General features: G+C 48.1%; 1 protein-coding gene across 1 annotated transcript in view; it reads left to right on the top strand.

Annotated features, from left to right (window-relative positions):
- The window catches only part of plppr5b (phospholipid phosphatase related 5b), a gene marked incomplete at its 5' end in the record, with an annotated part of 80,883 nt that extends 62,074 nt beyond the window's left edge, over nt 1-18,809 (top strand). The window contains 3 exons of the mRNA XM_079259376.1: nt 10,168-10,344; nt 14,456-14,584; nt 18,714-18,809. Of these exons, the coding sequence (XP_079115502.1) occupies nt 10,168-10,344; nt 14,456-14,584; nt 18,714-18,743 (336 nt within the window). The 3' untranslated portion in view covers nt 18,744-18,809. The remainder of the gene's footprint in view (nt 1-10,167; nt 10,345-14,455; nt 14,585-18,713) is intronic.
- Nucleotides 18,810-19,082: the final 273 nt, after the last annotated feature.

Raw genomic sequence — 19,082 nt, 5'->3', positions numbered from 1 at the left:
TAATTAAACCAGCAGCCAGCGAATCCGAAATATATTTCTCCATGGCCTCAGTCTCTGGCTTAGAAAGATTGTACAGACGACTGGCTGGCAACGGAGCCCCAGGTAACAAGTCTATGGCGCAGTCATATGGTCGGTGAGGAGGAAGAGAAAGGGCCCTCTCTTTACTGAACACCTCAGCGAGGTCATGGTAGGCTAGAGGAATGTCTGACAAATCCTTAGAAGTGGGGCAATGACTGGTAGTGGTCATACCAGATGGGACGGCAGAGTGAAGACAAGTTGCATGACAATAAGAACTCCAGTTAATAATCCTCCCAGTAGTCCAATCCAGATGGGGATTGTGTAACGATAACCAGGGGTGTCCTAAAACCAGGGGTGAATTTGGTGAGTTTACAACAAAGAAACTGATAAACTCCTGGTGATTTCCCGAAACAATTTGTTTAACCGGAACAGACTCTTGGGTGATGGAGTAAAGAATGCTACCATCCAGAGCCCAGGCAGAAACAGGAGGGAAGAGAGACTCCAGGTCTAGATTAATCCTTGCAGCCCATTCCTTGTCAATAAAGTTCGCTTCAGCTCCAGAATCCACTAAAGCCTGTACTGGATGAGAGAAACCCTTGACATATAGCACCGCTGGAATGAGTGTCTTTGTGTGGGGAATTACCTTTGGAGTGGTGGTCGTCAGTACTCCCACAGCTACTGACGACCCAGATCTTTTGGCCGTTCTGTGCAGACAGCTCTCTGGTGTCCTGGTCTTCCACAATAAAAACAAACGCCGGTGTCCCTCCTCCTCTGTCGTTCCTCCGTGGACAGATGAGCTCAGCCCAGCTGCATGGGCTCCTCGGACTGTGTTGTGCTAGGAAGGGAAGGGTGGACCGCTCCGATGGTGGAGCCGGGAAAATACAGCTCAGAACGAGTCTGCCGCTCTCTGTCTCTCTCCCGTAAGCGGTTGTCCAGCCTTATTGAGAGGGAGACCAGGTCGTCCAGGGAATCTGATGCATCACGGGTGGCAAGCTCATCCTTAAGCCGGCTGCTTAAACCATTTGTGAAGATTCCACAAAGAGCCTGATCATTCCAGCCCGAATCCGCAGCCGCAGTCCTGAAATCCACAGCAAACTCAGCAACACTCATTTTTCCTTGTCGGAGATTAATCAGCCGCTTAACGGCATCGCCCCCTCTCACTGGATGGTCAAACACCTTCTTCATCTCATCCATAAAAGCTGGATAAGACATGTGCCTGAAACCCTGCCGATCAAACGCTGCTTCTGCCCATGACAAAGCCTTGCCCTCCAGAAGTCCGATGACGTAGGAGATCTTGGATTTGTCACTGGCATAAGTGATGGGCTTCTGGTCGAACACAAGTGAGCATTGGAGTAAGAACCCTCTACATTTACCCAGATCCCCGGCATAAGGTTTGGGGTCCGGGATGTGTGTCTCTCTTACCGGGGTGGCAGAAGCGGTAGGATGCCTGGATGAGTCAGGAACCTGTTGCTGATCGGGAGCAGGCTGTACCAGACCAGCCACATGACTGGTGAGTTGAGACAACTGCGTAAGGATGGTGTGGTAATTCTGGTCCAAAGTTAGAAGCATCTGCTCATGTCGAGCTAAGTGAGCATTCTGACCGGATAGGGCTTGCTGAAGTTGTCCGGTGGCGCCTTCTGGGTTAGAATCTGCTGGATCCATACCTGATGGCCTGATTGTTCTGTTGTAGTGTAGGACAAACAAGGACCCAAGTGCAGATTGGATGTGGATACTAGGACAGGTTTATTGTTCTCCTGGGCAGAATGGTAGGTGGCCAGGCAGGCAGGTTGGCGGGCAGGCAGGCTGGTTGACAGGCAGGCAGGCAGGTCGGCGGGCAGGCAGGCAGGTTGGCGGGCAGGCAGGCAGGCAGGTTGACGGGCAGGCAGGCAAGACTCATGCACTGGTGACAGAACAGACAGTTGTGAAACAAGCAGTTTAACTTCTTAAGCAGAAATGCTGCAATGGCCGAGAGCTGTTACCACAGATGAAACAACAATCAGGCGATGACTGGTGAACTGAGCTGGCCTTTTATCTTGCTGCTGCTGATTACCCGATGAGAACCTGGTGTGGACTTGATTGCCAGGGAAACAGGCACACCCACTGCAGCACAGGTCAGAGCAGGAACCACAACAAAACAGGCTTGATGAGAACTTGATGAGGAGTTTAAGGAATCTGACTCAGGTGTTTTGGAGGAGGAACGTGTCTAAAACATGCAGGGAAGGGGGGTCCCGAGGACCTGGATTGGGAAACGTTGGGTTAGACCAACACTGATGCCTGGGACTAGAGAAGCGGATGTCTGGCCGAGGATGTGCATCAGCCTCATCACTCCACAGCATGCTCCCTGTGTAACCATACCGTAAACATGGAAATGGTTTCTCCTGTCTGACTTTAAGTAGAACATGTAGGTTCGAGGATGGATCCAGAAAAACCTGCACAAGAACAGAGATGGATGGTTTCACTTGTGTGCAGTTTAAAGAAGTGATGGTACGTGGTGCGTCCGCTGTGACTCGCAGGGGAAATCACCTTGGCCCGCTGATGCAGGGTTATTTCTACATCCTCCCAGACATCCCAGTCCAACCAGTCGGCTCTGTTAACAGGTCATACCACCAGGGACGTTAATCATGGAGGTGGACATGCACATGTGAAGGGGGAGTTCTGCTCAGAACTGGTCTATAGAAGTCCACAGAACCATAGAAAATGATAAATAAATTCATTTCTATCCACACCGACCATAAAAGCTCATTCCCAGCTTGGTCAGCGGTTTAGTTCTATTGGCACACATTATGCTGATCGCATTAAAGGGAAATTACAACAGTTTCCTTGTACTGCTCTTCCTCTGCTGTCGCCATAAGGACCGAAGCAGGACTTGTCACCATGGTGATGAAGCACGCCGATGAGTCATACATGTCATGAATCGGCCAGTTTCCAGCTAACGGACAGACGTTTGTCTCCTCCTGTGGGATGTGGCCGTCATGCTGAACTCCAGCAGGTACAGATTCAATTAGAGATGGATGGAAGAGCAAACGTTTCATATCCAGGACATGATGGGACCTTTATCGTCCAGATAATTACACACACGTTGACTCCATGCTTCTCGGAGCTGTTCATGACTCATGTTGCCACACACCATGGTGCATTCAGGGCCTCCTGGCTTCTTTAGTGAGCAGCTGGAGATGGATGATGTAGGAAAAAACCTACAAGTTTCAGACATTCGAGTCTTCATGACTTCTGTGATACAAAAAGTCCAGAAATCAGCGTGATGGTTTTTCATGAGGACTGGAGTTGCTGGAGGACCTGGACATGTGTGCCGGTTAGACCTGATCTGAGGAGTCACTGAGCTGGAAGGAGTCTAGGTTGGAAAACATCCGTCATCGTGTGGTGGGAGCAGATTACCAGCTCAGGTTACTGAAACGTATTAGACCGACTCCAATGGAGACAAGGTGGACCAGAGTCTGGTCCGGGAAATGAAACTGACTCAGACCCGAGTCCGGACTGCCAAATGAAACCGAGTCAGACCCGAGTCCGGACTGCCAAATGAAACTGACTCAGACCCGAGTCCGGACTGCCAAATGAAACTGACTCAGACCCGAGTCCGGACTGCCAAATGAAACTGACTCAGACCCGAGTCCGGACTGCCAAATGAAACCGAGTCAGACCCGAGTCCGGACTGCCAAATGAAACCGAGTCAGACCCGAGTCCGGACTGCCAAATGAAACTGACTCAGACCCGAGTCCGGACTGCCAAATGAAACCGAGTCAGACCCGAGTCCGGACTGCCAAATGAAACCGAGTCAGACCCGAGTCCGGACTGCCAAATGAAACTGACTCAGACCCGAGTCCGGACTGCCAAATGAAACTGACTCAGACCCGAGTCCGGACTGCCAAATGAAACTGACTCAGACCCGAGTCCGGACTGCCAAATGAAACTGACTCAGACCCGAGTCCGGACTGCCAAATGAAACTGACTCAGACCCGAGTCCGGACTGCCAAATGAAACCGAGTCAGACCCGAGTCCGGACTGCCAAATGAAACCGAGTCAGACCCGAGTCCGGACTGCCAAATGAAACTGACTCAGACCCGAGTCCGGACTGCCAAATGAAACTGACTCAGACCCGAGTCCGGACTGCCAAATGAAACCGAGTCAGACCCGAGTCCGGACTTCCAAATGAACCCGAGTCAGACCCGAGTCCGGACTGCCAAATGAAACCGAGTCAGACCCGAGTCCGGACTGCCAAATGAAACTGACTCAGACCCGAGTCCGGACTGCCAAATGAAACTGACTCAGACCCGAGTCCGGACTGCCAAATGAAACTGACTCAGACCCGAGTCCGGACTGCCAAATGAAACTGACTCAGACCCGAGTCCGGACTGCCAAATGAAACTGACTCAGACCCGAGTCCGGACTGCCAAATGAAACTGACTCAGACCCGAGTCCGGACTGCCAAATGAAACTGACTCAGACCCGAGTCCGGACTGCCAAATGAAACTGACTCAGACCCGAGTCCGGACTGCCAAATGAAACTGACTCAGACCCGAGTCCGGACTGCCAAATGAAACCGAGTCAGACCCGAGTCCGGACTGCCAAATGAACCCGAGTCAGACCCGAGTCCGGACTGCCAAATGAAACCGAGTCAGACCCGAGTCCGGACTGCCAAATGAAACTGACTCAGACCCGAGTCCGGACTGCCAAATGAAACCGAGTCAGACCCGAGTCCGGACTGCCAAATGAAACCGAGTCAGACCCGAGTCCGGACTGCCAAATGAAACTGACTCAGACCCGAGTCCGGACTGCCAAATGAAACTGACTCAGACCCGAGTCCGGACTGCCAAATGAAACTGACTCAGACCCGAGTCCGGACTGCCAAATGAAACTGACTCAGACCCGAGTCCGGACTGCCAAATGAAACTGACTCAGACCCGAGTCCGGACTGCCAAATGAAACTGACTCAGACCCGAGTCCGGACTGCCAAATGAAACCGAGTCAGACCCGAGTCCGGACTGCCAAATGAAACCGAGTCAGACCCGAGTCCGGACTGCCAAATGAAACCGAGTCAGACCCGAGTCCGGACTGCCAAATGAACCTGACTCAGACCCGAGTCCGGACTGCCAAATGAAACCGAGTCAGACCCGAGTCCGGACTGCCAAATGAAACCGAGTCAGACCCGAGTCCGGACTGCCAAATGAACCTGACTCAGACCCGAGTCCGGACTTCCAAATGAAACCGAGTCAGACCCGAGTCCGGACTGCCAAATGAAACCGAGTCAGACCCGAGTCCGGACTGCCAAATGAAACCGAGTCAGACCCGAGTCCGGACTTCCAAATGAAACCGAGTCAGACCCGAGTCCGGACTGCCAAATGAAACCGAGTCAGACCCGAGTCCGGACTGCCAAATGAAACCGAGTCAGACTTGAGTTCAGACTGAACTATGTTTGTATGACAGGATGAAAACATCTACATTACCCAGAAAGACGTCTCTAACGACGACCTCTGCAGACTCTTCTCCTACCGAACTCCACAAGTCCCCCCCCCACTGCTTTTATGCATTGCAAAACACTGTTACCAGGGCAACCGCAGCCTGGTTAGAAGACAGTCTCCGTTGCTGTGTTTGGTAAAAAGATTCAGATCTTTCAGTTCCAGCTTCTGGTTCCCTTAAAAGTCCTCCGGATTGTTGCACGTCATACCCGTCATGTAAAACTCTCCGTCTGCAATAAAGTGAAATAAAACTTCTGCATCTTAACCGATGACATTTGACCACAATTCGCTACAACCTCGTCAACATTACTTCTCATGATAATCAGAATATTTGTCAGGACATGTCACGTGTGAAGGAGTGGCTCCGGGAGGTCTGGACCGCTACCATCTCTGTGTTCTTCATGGTGTGTTCAGTGCTTAAAGCTATGAAAAGGCAAACGGATGATTTTCATTCATCCGTTAATAGAGAGGAACTATATTTAGCCCAGGATTAGATAGCTACCATCACTGCAGTGTACAGCCAGAGAGACAACACAGAGAAAACACCATTTCTCTGAATTCTAATGAGATGGGAAATAAATAAATGAAAGAAGAAAGAAAGTTCTGATCAGGCCTTGGAGGAGATTCTGCACTCACATGAAAACTACAATTAGACCCTTAGAGACCATCTGCTGCCTCAACACAAGAGATAAGAGATTTGAGCCAAACGCAGCTATAAACAGTTTGTCTGCCTCCCTCAACTCCTCGAAGTTTACTACATCTGCAGTAAAACCAGGTCACATCTGATCCTGGCGTGTCACATGGCTGCTGGAGGGGAGGTTAGCTGCTGCAGAGTGCAACCAGGCTTCTGCTTCGCTTCAACGTTGAGGCCGTTCAGATGTCGGAGTGTTTCCTAAATACCTGTTTCAGGGCGCAAAGTAATATGACCATTTATAAACTTTAACCTTCCAAACTCCAGCAGATCTCCCGAGGTCCACCTCTTCTATCACCCTCCAGCTGGTCTACGGAGGTTTTCCAGCGTTTCTATCCCATCCAGGAGGTTTACAATCCAGACACAACATGTAGTGTTTATTCAGAGTCTAGATGGTAAATCCTCAATGATCCGTGACAACACCATTATTTATCTTCTTTTCATCATTATCGCTGCTATATTGCTGAGAGACCTCTATTTTCACCTGGACATGATGATGAAGACACTTCCTGACAGACTTTCCACCAATCAGAGAGCTTAAACTGACAGTAACGTCCAATCAGGCCTTTGCATGATGTAAGAAATGCAACGTATGAAAATAGGTGCTCTAGGGGGGACTTTTCAAATGATGAAATAAATTTGTGGTACTTCTACCTTTTATGGCGACACTTTTGTGACATACTTTGCATATGACAGTTGTTTGGTCAGCATCCTCTCCCCAGTATCCAAACCACCGCCAGATGATGGATCCTGTACGATTTTTCATCAGAACAAATTGTTCCTCCTCCATTTTTTGCGACTCGCGCTGCTACCGGAGTTCTCTGCTAGAAAAGCTGCTACACACTGCCTCACTGTCATGGTTAAGACTTTTTGTGCCTTAGTTTCAGGTTTCCTGTTTTATTTTGTAGTTTTTCTGTTTGGTTCTCTTGTTTGTTGTTTATCTTTATTGATTTCCTGTTCATTGAGTTCACCTGGTCTTGTTTTAGCTCATTCCGTAAACCTGTTTCTTGTTTGGTTCCCCAGTGTGTTTATACCCCTCAGTTTTAGTTCTTGGTTGCTGGATCATTTTGTTTGTTGTTTGTCCTCTGAGTTCCTTGGGTTTAAACAAATCTCCTTGAATCTGCATCCTTATTTCCCTCATCTCTGCATTTGGGTCCACACCTTCACCACCCCCACCGCCCGTTGTGACACTCTCATGACGTAGCACGTAGCTCACGTTATGTACGTAACGAGGTGCGCTTGCTTTAACTCTCTGTGCAAAGCGGTGCAGAGTCGAGGAGGAGGGAGAAAACCCCGCCCACATCTAAAAACAACTGCGTGACAACAGGATACTCGAAGATGACGAATATAGACATTTTCTATATCCCACAGGGGACTAGCTGTATATCGATATATCGCCCAGCTCTAGAACCACGTCTCCAACAGCAAAGCTCCTGCGGCTCCTGTTCCACTGGTGTCGCTCTCGCAGTGGGATTAGATACCTAACCATCATGTATTGCACTTCCTTCCACCGCCTCCTGACACTGATCCTCCTCCTGAAACCCCCGTCCTGCCAAGCTGGCCTTGCCTCTCAGCTGAGGTAAGCCATGAGGAGTCAAAGCCTGGACGTCTTTGGGTCTTTGGATGGGGAAGTGTTGAGACGATCATTTAAAATCACCTTTACTGAACAGAAAACTGCAGAGCTTTGTCGTCACATACCTCCACGGTACTCTCTTTACCTCTGTACGTTCCCACACAGCGCCGTGATGAGCTCCGTCTGCCGGGTTTAAGATTTATGCCAGTGTCTTGGGTATCTTGCTGTGATCCAGTTCCAACAGCGCTTGTTTCAACTGGCTTTAAGGAGACAAAGTTGGTTCCCTGTGGCAGATAAATCTCATCCTGCCAATCTGCCATCTAAAGCCGTCCTGAAGGCATCACGTCTGACTCAGATCTACAGGCTGGACAAGGGTTTGGAGTTTTAAGGGTTAATTTGGAGAAGTTTGTAGATAATCTTTTCCCCACAATGACTCTCTGATGAGTGGACCTGCAGTCATCGCCGGAGGATTCCTCTGTCAGGCAGAGTTTCGTCATCGCCGCTTCCGAGCCTTTCTGCGTTTATTTGACCCGGTTTTCCTCAGGATGGCTGTTCGTCTGCACCTTTCAGGTCTTTCTGGTGCTGCGTTTGCTTCACTCTAATCATTCCATCCCATTATACACCAGTCTGCCTCTGTCATCATACTCTGAAGAAGCCGTGTGCTTGTGATGAGCTATTTCCATCCTTCATCCTTTCTGCTGTCCTCCTGCTTTGCTAGCTGAGTCGTAGCTCCTCTGGAATGATCTGTTTTCTTATTTACCATCCGGCACTAATGTCTTCTCCAGTCACTGACCACTCTTTTATTTATTTTTCTGCAGCTTGTGCCAGACTGTTGATTTGACCTGCTAGCTATTTGTCTTGTGGAGTTGTTTGAAAATGTGACTGCATGATGTGGAATCACACCAACGCAGCCCAGATAGAGTTTAATTCATTCCTACCAGCGTCAGACGTCCCTGCTGCTGCACTGATAGAGACAGAATTAGGAAAGATAACACACTTATCCAGGAGAAGCCCAGTTGCATCTGAGGCCCTGAAACTGAATTTTTAACAATAAAAGCCTGTAATGTGTGTTTAAGACTGCGTTAGTTACAGACAGAAGGAGCTTTTAGATGTTCAGCTCGTTCATTTAAAGTTAAAGCTCGTATTAACAGATATTTAATGCTGGAGAAAATTAATCTACGATAGTTTCAGTTGGCAGATTGATGCAATCAAACAGTTTTATGGCGTGTCAGCTGGTTATGCAGGACTTTTCATAATCATTTATTATTGACTCAAGCTGAGACAGTTTGTCTGGATTTTATGTTAAAACGAAGCATGATTCTCCTGAAACGTCCACTGGACAGATGGCCTCACATTACCTCCCAGCACTCTTCATAAATCCATGAGTGGAAGCCGAAGAGTCTCTGAGGCAGGACTTCAATCATCCACTGTGACTGTGGCCAGACGACTTTATCTTCCATCTGTCGGCTCCGAGCTCGTCCCTCCAGAAGTCCTGCTTTCTGTCTGCACCACAGACAAACATACCGCTCAGCTCGCCGTTGTCCAACAAACTCCTTCTCTTCTCAACTAGCGGGCGCTGCCCGATGGCCGCTACACCACGTCTGGCTGTGGAGAACATCGTTCTGTTCCTCTGCTCTGGGTTGGGAAAAGGAGCGGACCCGACCGGTCAGTCCCTTCCCTTTGGAAGGTGCCGGACTGGAGTCCAGAGTCTCCATGTTCCATGTCCACCAGCAGGGACAGATAAGCCACATTGGGGAGCATTTTATATCCAACCATCACTTCATGTTCTGTATCTGCAGGTGGAGGAAACACCTGATCAGCCTGATGATGGGCTGTTGTCATGGCGACCACGTCATTTTAATTGCAGTTCTTTATTTATACCTTTATATTTCTGTGCGATTTATTAACTGTGTGAAATGGCTTTTATAACATGTAGAACTGCTTCGTTTCAGAACAGATTTTACTGCTTGATGTTTTACGTGCTGGAGGAACAATATCAATACGCATTTTCCTATTTTTCTGCAAATGCTGTTAATGTACAACATTCTGTGTAAAAGTTTGTTTGATTTTGAACCAATGTCTTAAATTTCACACCATTTCTTTGGTTTTATTTTCTGCCTTTGGTGTCGCCGTTTCTCCAGATGTTGTTGTACACCAGGGTCAGAGTTGGCGTGGAGGTCGGGACGTTTTACCGCCATGTCGTGTTTTTATAAAGCCCAAAAGTTGACTATAATTGGCGTTCGCCGGGTTTTGTGCAACAGCTTCATAAATGAGGCCCCTGGCCTGAGTCCAGGTGTAGTGAAGACCAGGTAACGGCAGGGAATGCTTTCCCAGCCGTGTGTAGTTCCAGTAGACCATAAGTTTTATAAATAAGATGTGGATGATCTGATCCTTGTCTTTCTTCTTCTTGGCAGATGTATGTGACGTGCACTGTGCAGGCGAAGGGCACCCGCCTGGCCAAGCCGGTGTTGTCCCTCGGGCTCATGTGTCTGGCCTTCCTCACCGGGCTGAACCGTGTGGCTGAATACCGCAACCACTGGTCCGACGTCATCGCTGGTTTCATCATCGGCACGGCCATCGCCACTTTCCTGGTAACGCATCAGCTCTGCTTGTGATGGGAATGAGGCTGGGAGGGGGGGCATGCTGGATGTGATGGGATGGGAATGAGGCTGGGGGGGGGGGGGGGCATGCTGGATGTGATGGGAATGAGGCTGGGGGGCATGCTGGATGGGATGTGATGGGAATGAGGCTGGGGGGGGGGGGGGGGGGGGGGATGCTGGATGTGATGGGAATGAGGCTGGGGGGCATGCTGGATGTGATGGGATGGGAATGAGGCTGGGGGGGGGGGGGGGGGGGGGGGGGGGGGGGGGGCATGCTGGATGTGATGGGAATGAGGCTGGGGGGCATGCTGGATGTGATGGGATGGGAATGAGGCTGGGGGGGGAGGCATGCTGGATGTGATGGGATGGGAATGAGGCTGGGGGGGGGGGGGGGGGCATGCTGGATGTGATGGGATGGGAATGAGGCTGGGGGGGGGGGGGGGGCATGCTGGATGTGATGGGATGGGAATGAGGCTGGGGGGCATGCTGGATGTGATGGGAATGAGGCTGGGGGGCATGCTGGATGTGATGGGAATGAGGCTGGGGGGGGCATGCTGGATGTGATGGGAATGAGGCTGGGGGGGGGCATGCTGGATGTGATGGGAATGAGGCTGGGGGGGGGGGGCATGCTGGATGTGATGGGAATGAGGCTGGGGGGCATGCTGGATGTGATGGGATGGGAATGAGGCTGGGGGGCATGCTGGATGTGATGGGATGGGAATGAGGCTGGGGGGGGGGGCATGCTGGATGTGATGGGATGGGAATGAGGCTGGGGGGGGGGGCATGCTGGATGTGATGGGAATGAGGCTGGGGGGCATGCTGGATGTGATGGGATGGGAATGAGGCTGGGGGGGGGCATGCTGGATGTGATGGGATGGGAATGAGGCTGGGGGGGGTGGGCATGCTGGATGTGTTGGGACACACAAGGTAGTGAATAACAAATAAGAGGATCAGTCTAGTTGTGTCTGGTCTGGATACTGGGAGCAGCGTTTTACTGACCTTGACTGGATGCAACACAGTAAATCTCCTCTGTGGGACGTTCTGGGTGCAGATGGGCAACATTATCAGCTGGTTTGGGATAACACAGCTTTCCATTGTTCTGTAGAGGCTGAGGACAGGAGACAGCCTCCACATAACTGTATCAGACTTTGTGTGGCGGCTCTTATTGTCAAAAAGCAGGACTGGAGAGTAGGTTGCAATCAGTGCTGGTTGGAGGTGGAAGCAGGATCATAATCTACATTTACAACCCATCAGTACCAACATGACATGGTTTAACCTCCGCAGCCTACCTGAGTCCTGCTGCTGACCATGTCCATCCCTTTCTGAGCACAGTGTAGCATCTTCTGATGGAAACTTCCAGCAGGATGATGCACCATGTCACAAAGCTCACATCATCTCCACCATGACGATGAGTTCACTGTCCTCCAACGGCCTCCACAGTCACCAGATCTACATCCAGCAGAGCAGCTATGGGTTGTGGTGGAACGAGAGATTCTCATGGTGACATGCAGCAACCGTGTGAGGCGTCATGCCAGTATGAAGACATGCATGCACTGTTTGACTTTACAATGGGTAAACTTAGTGTTAAGTTAAAACTGTTGGAGTGAACACAAGTCTATGGCCCAGATTTAATAAAGCAATGGGTGTACTAAAACATGTACAAACTCACAGCACATACAAAAAAAAACCAAAATACAAACTAATTTACTGACAGCGCACTGAGGGTTGCGTCTTTCAAAGGCAGAAACTAGCACATTTGTATCCAGTTAGTTTGTCTGCCACAATGAATATGCAATATTGGGAGTTGACACGCTATTCTCTGTGTTGGGAGGAGAAAATGTCAATATAATAATTTAGCAGGTGCAAAGTGATCTATCAAACCTGAGATCTATGTTTGTGATAGAAACTGTGTCTATATTTAACACATTTCTAAAGGGCAATGTGCACATGGCTGCTGTTATTGTCACAAGAAGGAGACGTAGAAACAAAACAAGGAGACACAGAGATGAACCAGGAAACAATCATTAAAACATATGTCTGATCCAGTTTGTTGGAGCTGTTGGAGGAACTCTGGGTGGATATGGAGAGGAGTCACGCATACCTGCAGATAGCCGATATTTTATGTCACAGATGGGATCCTCCAGATGTGCTGTCCATGTCCTAAATGCCCTGTGTTGCCCATAGACTGCATATAAAAGATGGGCGGAGCCTCCGTGACATCACCTGTAGGTTTCTGAAGAGCTGAATTGAAGCTCGGTGGGCGGTTCCTACCATCACCATCTTGGCAGGGGCATTCGTGTCGTCTCGCCTGGAAAATACAAATATGGGCAAAGAGGTGGAGCTGAGAGGGGGGCTGTGAGCGTCATGGTGGATGATTGACATCCAGCGAACTCCGAGCTTTCTGTAGCTAAGAGCTAACCGAGCTAACCTGGAGATAACAGGAGCTAGCCAGCTAACGGAGGTAAGCGGGCTAAAGCTAAATCACGTTGCTAACCGGCTAAGAACCACGGTTGTTCTACATTCTCCTTACTTGAAGCGGGAGGTCGGGTACCTGTAAATCAAAAGGACACGCCCCTAAATATGCAGATTTCGAGATTAAATTACATTTAAACGGTCGGGTTAGAAAAAGATTCACTTTTTCTAACCCGGGTAAACCTGACCTATTAAACCTAAAGTGGATTTTTTACCTGTTTTTGCTCGTCATTTTTCTTGATTTCAATGCAGAAAAAAAAAAAAACATTAGCTAGACCTGCTATAGCGCCCAAAAAGACAAGTCAAAAAAGATCAATAAAAACAATGAACATGCCAAAAAATTTACAATAGATTATTTTATTTATCTGAAAAAAATCAAATTTTTAACAAAAAAATAGATTTTAAAATTGTGAAGCAAAAAATCCTGATATTCAATTTTTTTATTTGATTTTCCACCCCTATTTATTTATTATATGCTGATTTTTCTTTTGTTCACTTCTAATGTTTTTATATCATTTTACTTCCTCTCCTGTTCACAACGTTTTACTGACAGAATTGTTTATTATTGTAAGTCAGGTTTTCTGCTGTAGGTCATGTTTTCTCTCCAAACTCGCCGTGCTGCAAACCATGAAATGTGTAAAATCCTCATCTAAACAGAGAGCCTGCAACACGTTTCCACCTTCTGTCCATTTATGCTAATCACTCTGAGTAAATCACCTGCAAACGGAGCTTCAGCCCCACAAACAGGATTCAGATTGTACACACACATTAGTGTTGCAAGCTGGGATCTTACATCTGGCCCTAAGTGGCACATCCTGCTGGAAACGGACCCTGAGGTGGAGACTCGAAGTTTACTGCGTCTCATTGGCTCATTTGCTTTCTTTTAGCTCTGATTCCAGCGTTTCTTCATCAGTCTGACCTCTGTGTGAAGACAAGTTCTCTACATCGCACAGGTTCTCCATGAGGTGAAAGCATGGTCTCTCTGGAGCCTGATCCACATGTTTGATGACCCCTGAACCACTTTGTTATAGCTTAATAACGCTCCGGCTGGCCCAGATAATAACTGGAAACCTACCAGTAACTGTAACTGCTTGCATTATTTTAATGGCCGCTGATGGTTACTGGTCTCGGCTTCAGTCAGATGGTTGCAGAGCATCTCTGGAGCAGAGTCTCCACCACACAGGGGACGAAGACACATGAAGGATGCTGCCTTGTTTCGTCCTCCGTCTCCAGGACTCTTTCTCCTTCTGACTACCCGTCCTTCAGACGTCAACCCAAAGATAAATAAATAAAACAAGAAAAGTCCAGTGGAGTTGCTGCAGAACGGCCTTGATTTGACAGGAGTTTCTGGAAACGGGCTGCAGAGAGTTGAACCAGTAGCAGATTCTGATGGGACTGGTTGGTAAACCAGTAATGCAAACCAGCTGCAGACTGGGAGTGGACCAGTGCTGTTGGCTGAGAGAGATGACGTGTCGGTGGACGTAAGCTTGACCAGTGACATTACTGGACTGGAAGAAGTGAGGAAACAGACGCTTTACCTGTGGGGAGGGGGTGTTGGGGGGGGTTGTTCATTGGGTGCCAATCAGAAGGACGTCAGTTTTCTCGCTGAGTGTGTGTTTTCTTCCTGCAGGTGGTGTGTGTGGTTCACAACTTCAAAGGCAAGTTGCTGCTGAGCGAGGAGTCGGCGGCGGAGCAGCAGCCCGCCATGCTGAACGTTGGCCGAGTGGAAAGTCCTCTGGAGAAGTACATCGCCTCACAGGTTGGGACGACGCCACGCTCCTGCACACGCTCCGTAAACACTTCCTGGTTCATGGCTTTTATAAACATAAACGTTTATACACGTGTACTTGAGCATCACACACACATTCAGAGATGACTCGTTGGTGTTGGTACATGCTTGTGCTGCAGGAGACAGATGATGAAGATGAGGGGTCTGGCTTCATTAAAGCGTGTCTGGAGGCCTTTCTGGACTGGTTTCAGGGTCTCAGCTGGTTCCAGCATCTCCGGAAAAACAGGCAACCAAGCCGTGAAGCGGTTCACACCAGATCTCCGGACTCAACCTCAGACTTCCTCCTGCTGCATTCAGAGCTGTGTGACTGATCTGGTCCAGTCTGGCACCTGGTTTCCATGGCGATGGGTTGGTTTGTGTGTATGGACATGGGTCACACCGAAACTTCCAACTGGATTCAGGTGCAGAAATGAATGGAGCTCCGTTGGGCTTCAGGTTTCAGGCGCATCGTTTCTTTCAGACTCACCACAACATTATCCCCCCCCCCCGCCCCCGACAGGACGAGTTCCTGAAGCTGTTGCTGTTTCTAAACAATGCGCGCCACCTTCAGATTTAAGGTTTAGTAACATTTTGGAATGATTGAAAACAAATTCTGATTAGTTCTGCAAAAATAAAACCCAGTGTTCCGGTTTTCATCAGTTCACTGGACCAGAACGAAACCAGAAGCATTTGTAGTTTTACACAACAGTAAATGTGAAAAGTTTGAGATATTTTAGTCTGTGTGACTTCAGTAGTAAATAAAAATGGTTCTTTTTTCCTGGACTGAATCCTCAGAGACGTGCGGAGCCGTCTGAATGCTGAAACAGTATGAAGGATTAAAGAACCAGGCTGAACATAATTCAGCCAAAAGGGCTGTTTCCAGCTGCCTTAAGTAGCTTTTTATTGTCCTTTTCTCTTCGTAAACATATTCTGTGCCTTCATAAATCCTCCCCGTTTCAGAGAGCCGAGTGAAACTAGATCAGCATCCCAGAGACACGTTAAAACCTCCAGGAAAGAACCGAGTAGCTGCATGTTTCCTGCAAGGCGTCAGAACAGCATCAGATTCCTGAGAACCAGAGATTTCACTTCAACACAGCAGGACCTGGTTCATCTGCTGGGTTTAGGTGTCCGATGCAGATGCCTGGCAGGAAACCGGTGTTTACATTCAGCAGCCTGGTTGGTTGAGAAACGCGCTGTTTGTCCTGAATCAGAGGTTACAGATGTGTCTTTTTATGAAGACTAGAGAATGTTAGGTAGACTAAAGACCCATGTTTCCATCACAGGACCAATCAGGGTTAAAAAAAACCCAACAATCTTCTAGTTTAATTTATTTTCATGTGAAAACTTTTCCACTTGTAGAAAATCAGCAAACAGTTTGTGCAGAACGAAGTCTGACCAGAGGTTGTCCAGAGAGTTTGGTGTGTGTTTTGGTGTGTGTTCCTGCAGTTACCTCCTTGATCTGCCGTGTTGGTGTGTCTGCTAACCTTTCTTCTTCCTTCTGCTAACAAGAATCCCATTTAACTGCAGACTGTGTGATGTACAGGCCACATCTGACAACTGACTTCACAGCTTCCTGCTTTGCTGATTTTCCTTAAAAAGAGCAGAAAATGTCTCACTTTAACCTCAGCTGTGACGGCTCGGGGTAAAAGCGCCTGCTCTAAAAATAGGACTGCCTGAAGACAGTGCTGAGTTTAACATGCCACAGTGAACTAAATGTCACAGCAGGCACAAATCTAACATCCACTTTCTGAAAAAGTTGGGATGCTGCATGAAACATTTTGAAAGGACTTAAGAGATGTGACTCATTTACATCCTGACTTTGATTAAACTGGTATCTGAAAAGAACAACAAGGTAAATTTAAGATTAAATATTTTTTTAGTTTGTGATTAAAAATACCAAAACATTTAAAAAGTCGGATGGAAAAATATGTTTCATGCGGTTTGTGGGATGCAGGGTGTATTATGCATGATGTATGATGCAGGGTGTATGCTGTAGAATGCCGGGTGGGGGATGCAGGTTTTAGGATGCAGGATGTATGATGTTTAATGTAGGTTGTATGATGCAGGATGCAGGGTGTTTGAAGGAGAATGAAGGTTATATGTTGCAGGATGAATGATGCAGAAAGCTGGTCGTTTGATGCATGATGCAGGGTGTATGATTAAGGGTGTGGGTTACAGGATACAGGAAAGACTATTGTATGACATGAGGAAGACACGAAAGGTGAAGAGGAGGATGGACAGATAGATGATGGAGGGAATAATGTTTGAATGTACAAGAAATGAATGGATGAATGATGGATGGATAGATGGATGGTTGGATGATGGATGGATGGATGGTTGGATGATCGATGGTTGGATGATGGATGAATGGATAATGGATGGGAGGATGGATGGATGGAACGATGGTTGGATGGATAATTGATGGATGGATGGGTAATGGATGGACGGATGGATGGATGGATGAATAATTGATGGATGGATGAATAATTGATGGATGGATGGATGATGGATGGATGAATAATTGATGGATGGAACGATGGATGGATGGATAATTGATGGATGGACGGACGGATGGATGGATGGATAATTGATGGATGGATGGATGATGGATGGATGAATAATTGATGGATGGATGGATGAATAATTGATGGATGGATGGATGATGGATGGATGAATAATTGATGGATGGAACGATGGATGGATGGATAATTGATGGATGGATGGACGGACGGATGGATGGATGGATAATTGATGGATGGACGGACGGATGGATGGATGGATAATTGATGGATGGATGGATGGATAATTGATGGATGGACGGACGGATGGATGGATGGATAATTGATGGATGGACGGACGGATGGATGGATGGATAATTGATGGATGGATGGATGGATAATGGATGGATGATGGATGGGTGAGTGGGGAGCATGAAAGATAGAAGGATAAATGTGAGGGAGGATGAGGACTGATTGCGTATGTAAAATGAACGGGCGTGGTCGTTTGATGGGGGCGTGGCCTTTTGATGGGGGCGTGGTCTTATTATTTTTATTGGCCTGAAACAACTTTTACAGGAAGTTTTTATTGCCGTTCATTTTAACAGATTTTAAATCAGATTTTAGCATCAAAGTCAGACATCAAGTTAAAGATGGTTCAGTTGCAGTTAAAGATGGTTCTGACCTGGAGATTTATGCTAATGTCATGATTTCACAACTTTTTCTGAAAAGTGCTTCAGTTCTTTCTGTCCTGCTGTCTGAACACAAGTCGTCTTCATCTCCAACATAGACATAATTTCACAGAGAAAATCAGCTCCAGATGAACATGGAAGATAAAAGCTGCTTTGTAGTCCTGAGAAATGACTCAGAAGGTTTCTGTCTGGTTCTATAATCAGAAGAGAAAAGCATGTGTGTGACAGATATTTGCTGCCGCGGCGACTGCAGTCGTTTACCTCCAGCTCCGACTTCCATCCCTGACAGGACACAGTCAGTGTCATGGTTCATGTTAAACCAGATCAAACATAGACTGATACTGGGCAGAATCATTCTTTACTGGGTCATTAATGAACCATAACCAGCAGCTCAGCCTGTTAGGCTGGTGGTTAGCCATCATTAAAGTGTCAGGAAGGAGCTGCAGGGAGATAGATCCCCTCTGAACCGACTCACAGGACAAACAGCTGGTTCTGCTTCGGTCCCAGATGTTTTTGTTCATCACTGAAACATGAGCAAAGTGTTTCAGCAAACGACCGGAAGCGGATCCTTCTGGAAGTATGAGAATCGTCCCTGCAACTCCTCTGATGCTCCTTCCTGTTCCAATCTGCTGGGCTGGATTTGGGACGTTTAGCCCCGTTTCCGTGCCAACGGGTCAGGCTTGACATGCTGACTGTAGCTGCCATGGTTCAGACTGGTGGTGGTCCGTGGCTTTAATGGGAATTCTGGAGTTTTTCAGCTGGTTTTGCTCATGGATCTGTGACATCACCTCTGATTGCTTTCTAAAACTTTTTCTCTGTTTACATTTAAACTGAGATGCTAACAGCGGCGTTAGCCACATGCTAATCCACCAGTCAGCTGACTCCTCCCCTAACTCCGCCCCCTGACCTTGCTTTTGCTCTGTTTCTCTCTAGAATCACATCGCCTTCGCAGAGGTCACATGACGTGGAGTCAGCCGTGTGGCAGACCCACTGGACGTCCACGCTCTTCACCGTCCAGCCCTACTGACAGCCGTGCAGATCTGACTCCGTCCTGTTTGTGTGTGTGTGTGTATGTGTGTGTGTGTGTGTGTGTGTGATCTGCTGGATGTTGTCCTGTGTCGTCTTCATCAGGCTTCTGTTTATATTTGCAGTTAATTGTACTCAAGGTAAAAAGAGGGGTGGGGGTCAGAAACCCTCCCGGGACAGGCTGCTTCTGCTTCATCTATGCACTTCCTCTGAATCCTCGTCAGACGTTCCCAACAGGCTCTACTGGGAGGAAAATCCCATCGCGGACTCCCAGGA

The sequence above is a fragment of the Telmatherina bonti genome (assembly GCF_933228915.1).
Source record: "Telmatherina bonti genome assembly, chromosome: 20".
NCBI classification, from domain to species: Eukaryota; Metazoa; Chordata; class Actinopteri; order Atheriniformes; family Telmatherinidae; genus Telmatherina; species Telmatherina bonti.
Note: the sequence above shows the minus strand (reverse complement) of the source record. Positions and strands in the feature narration are given on the sequence as shown.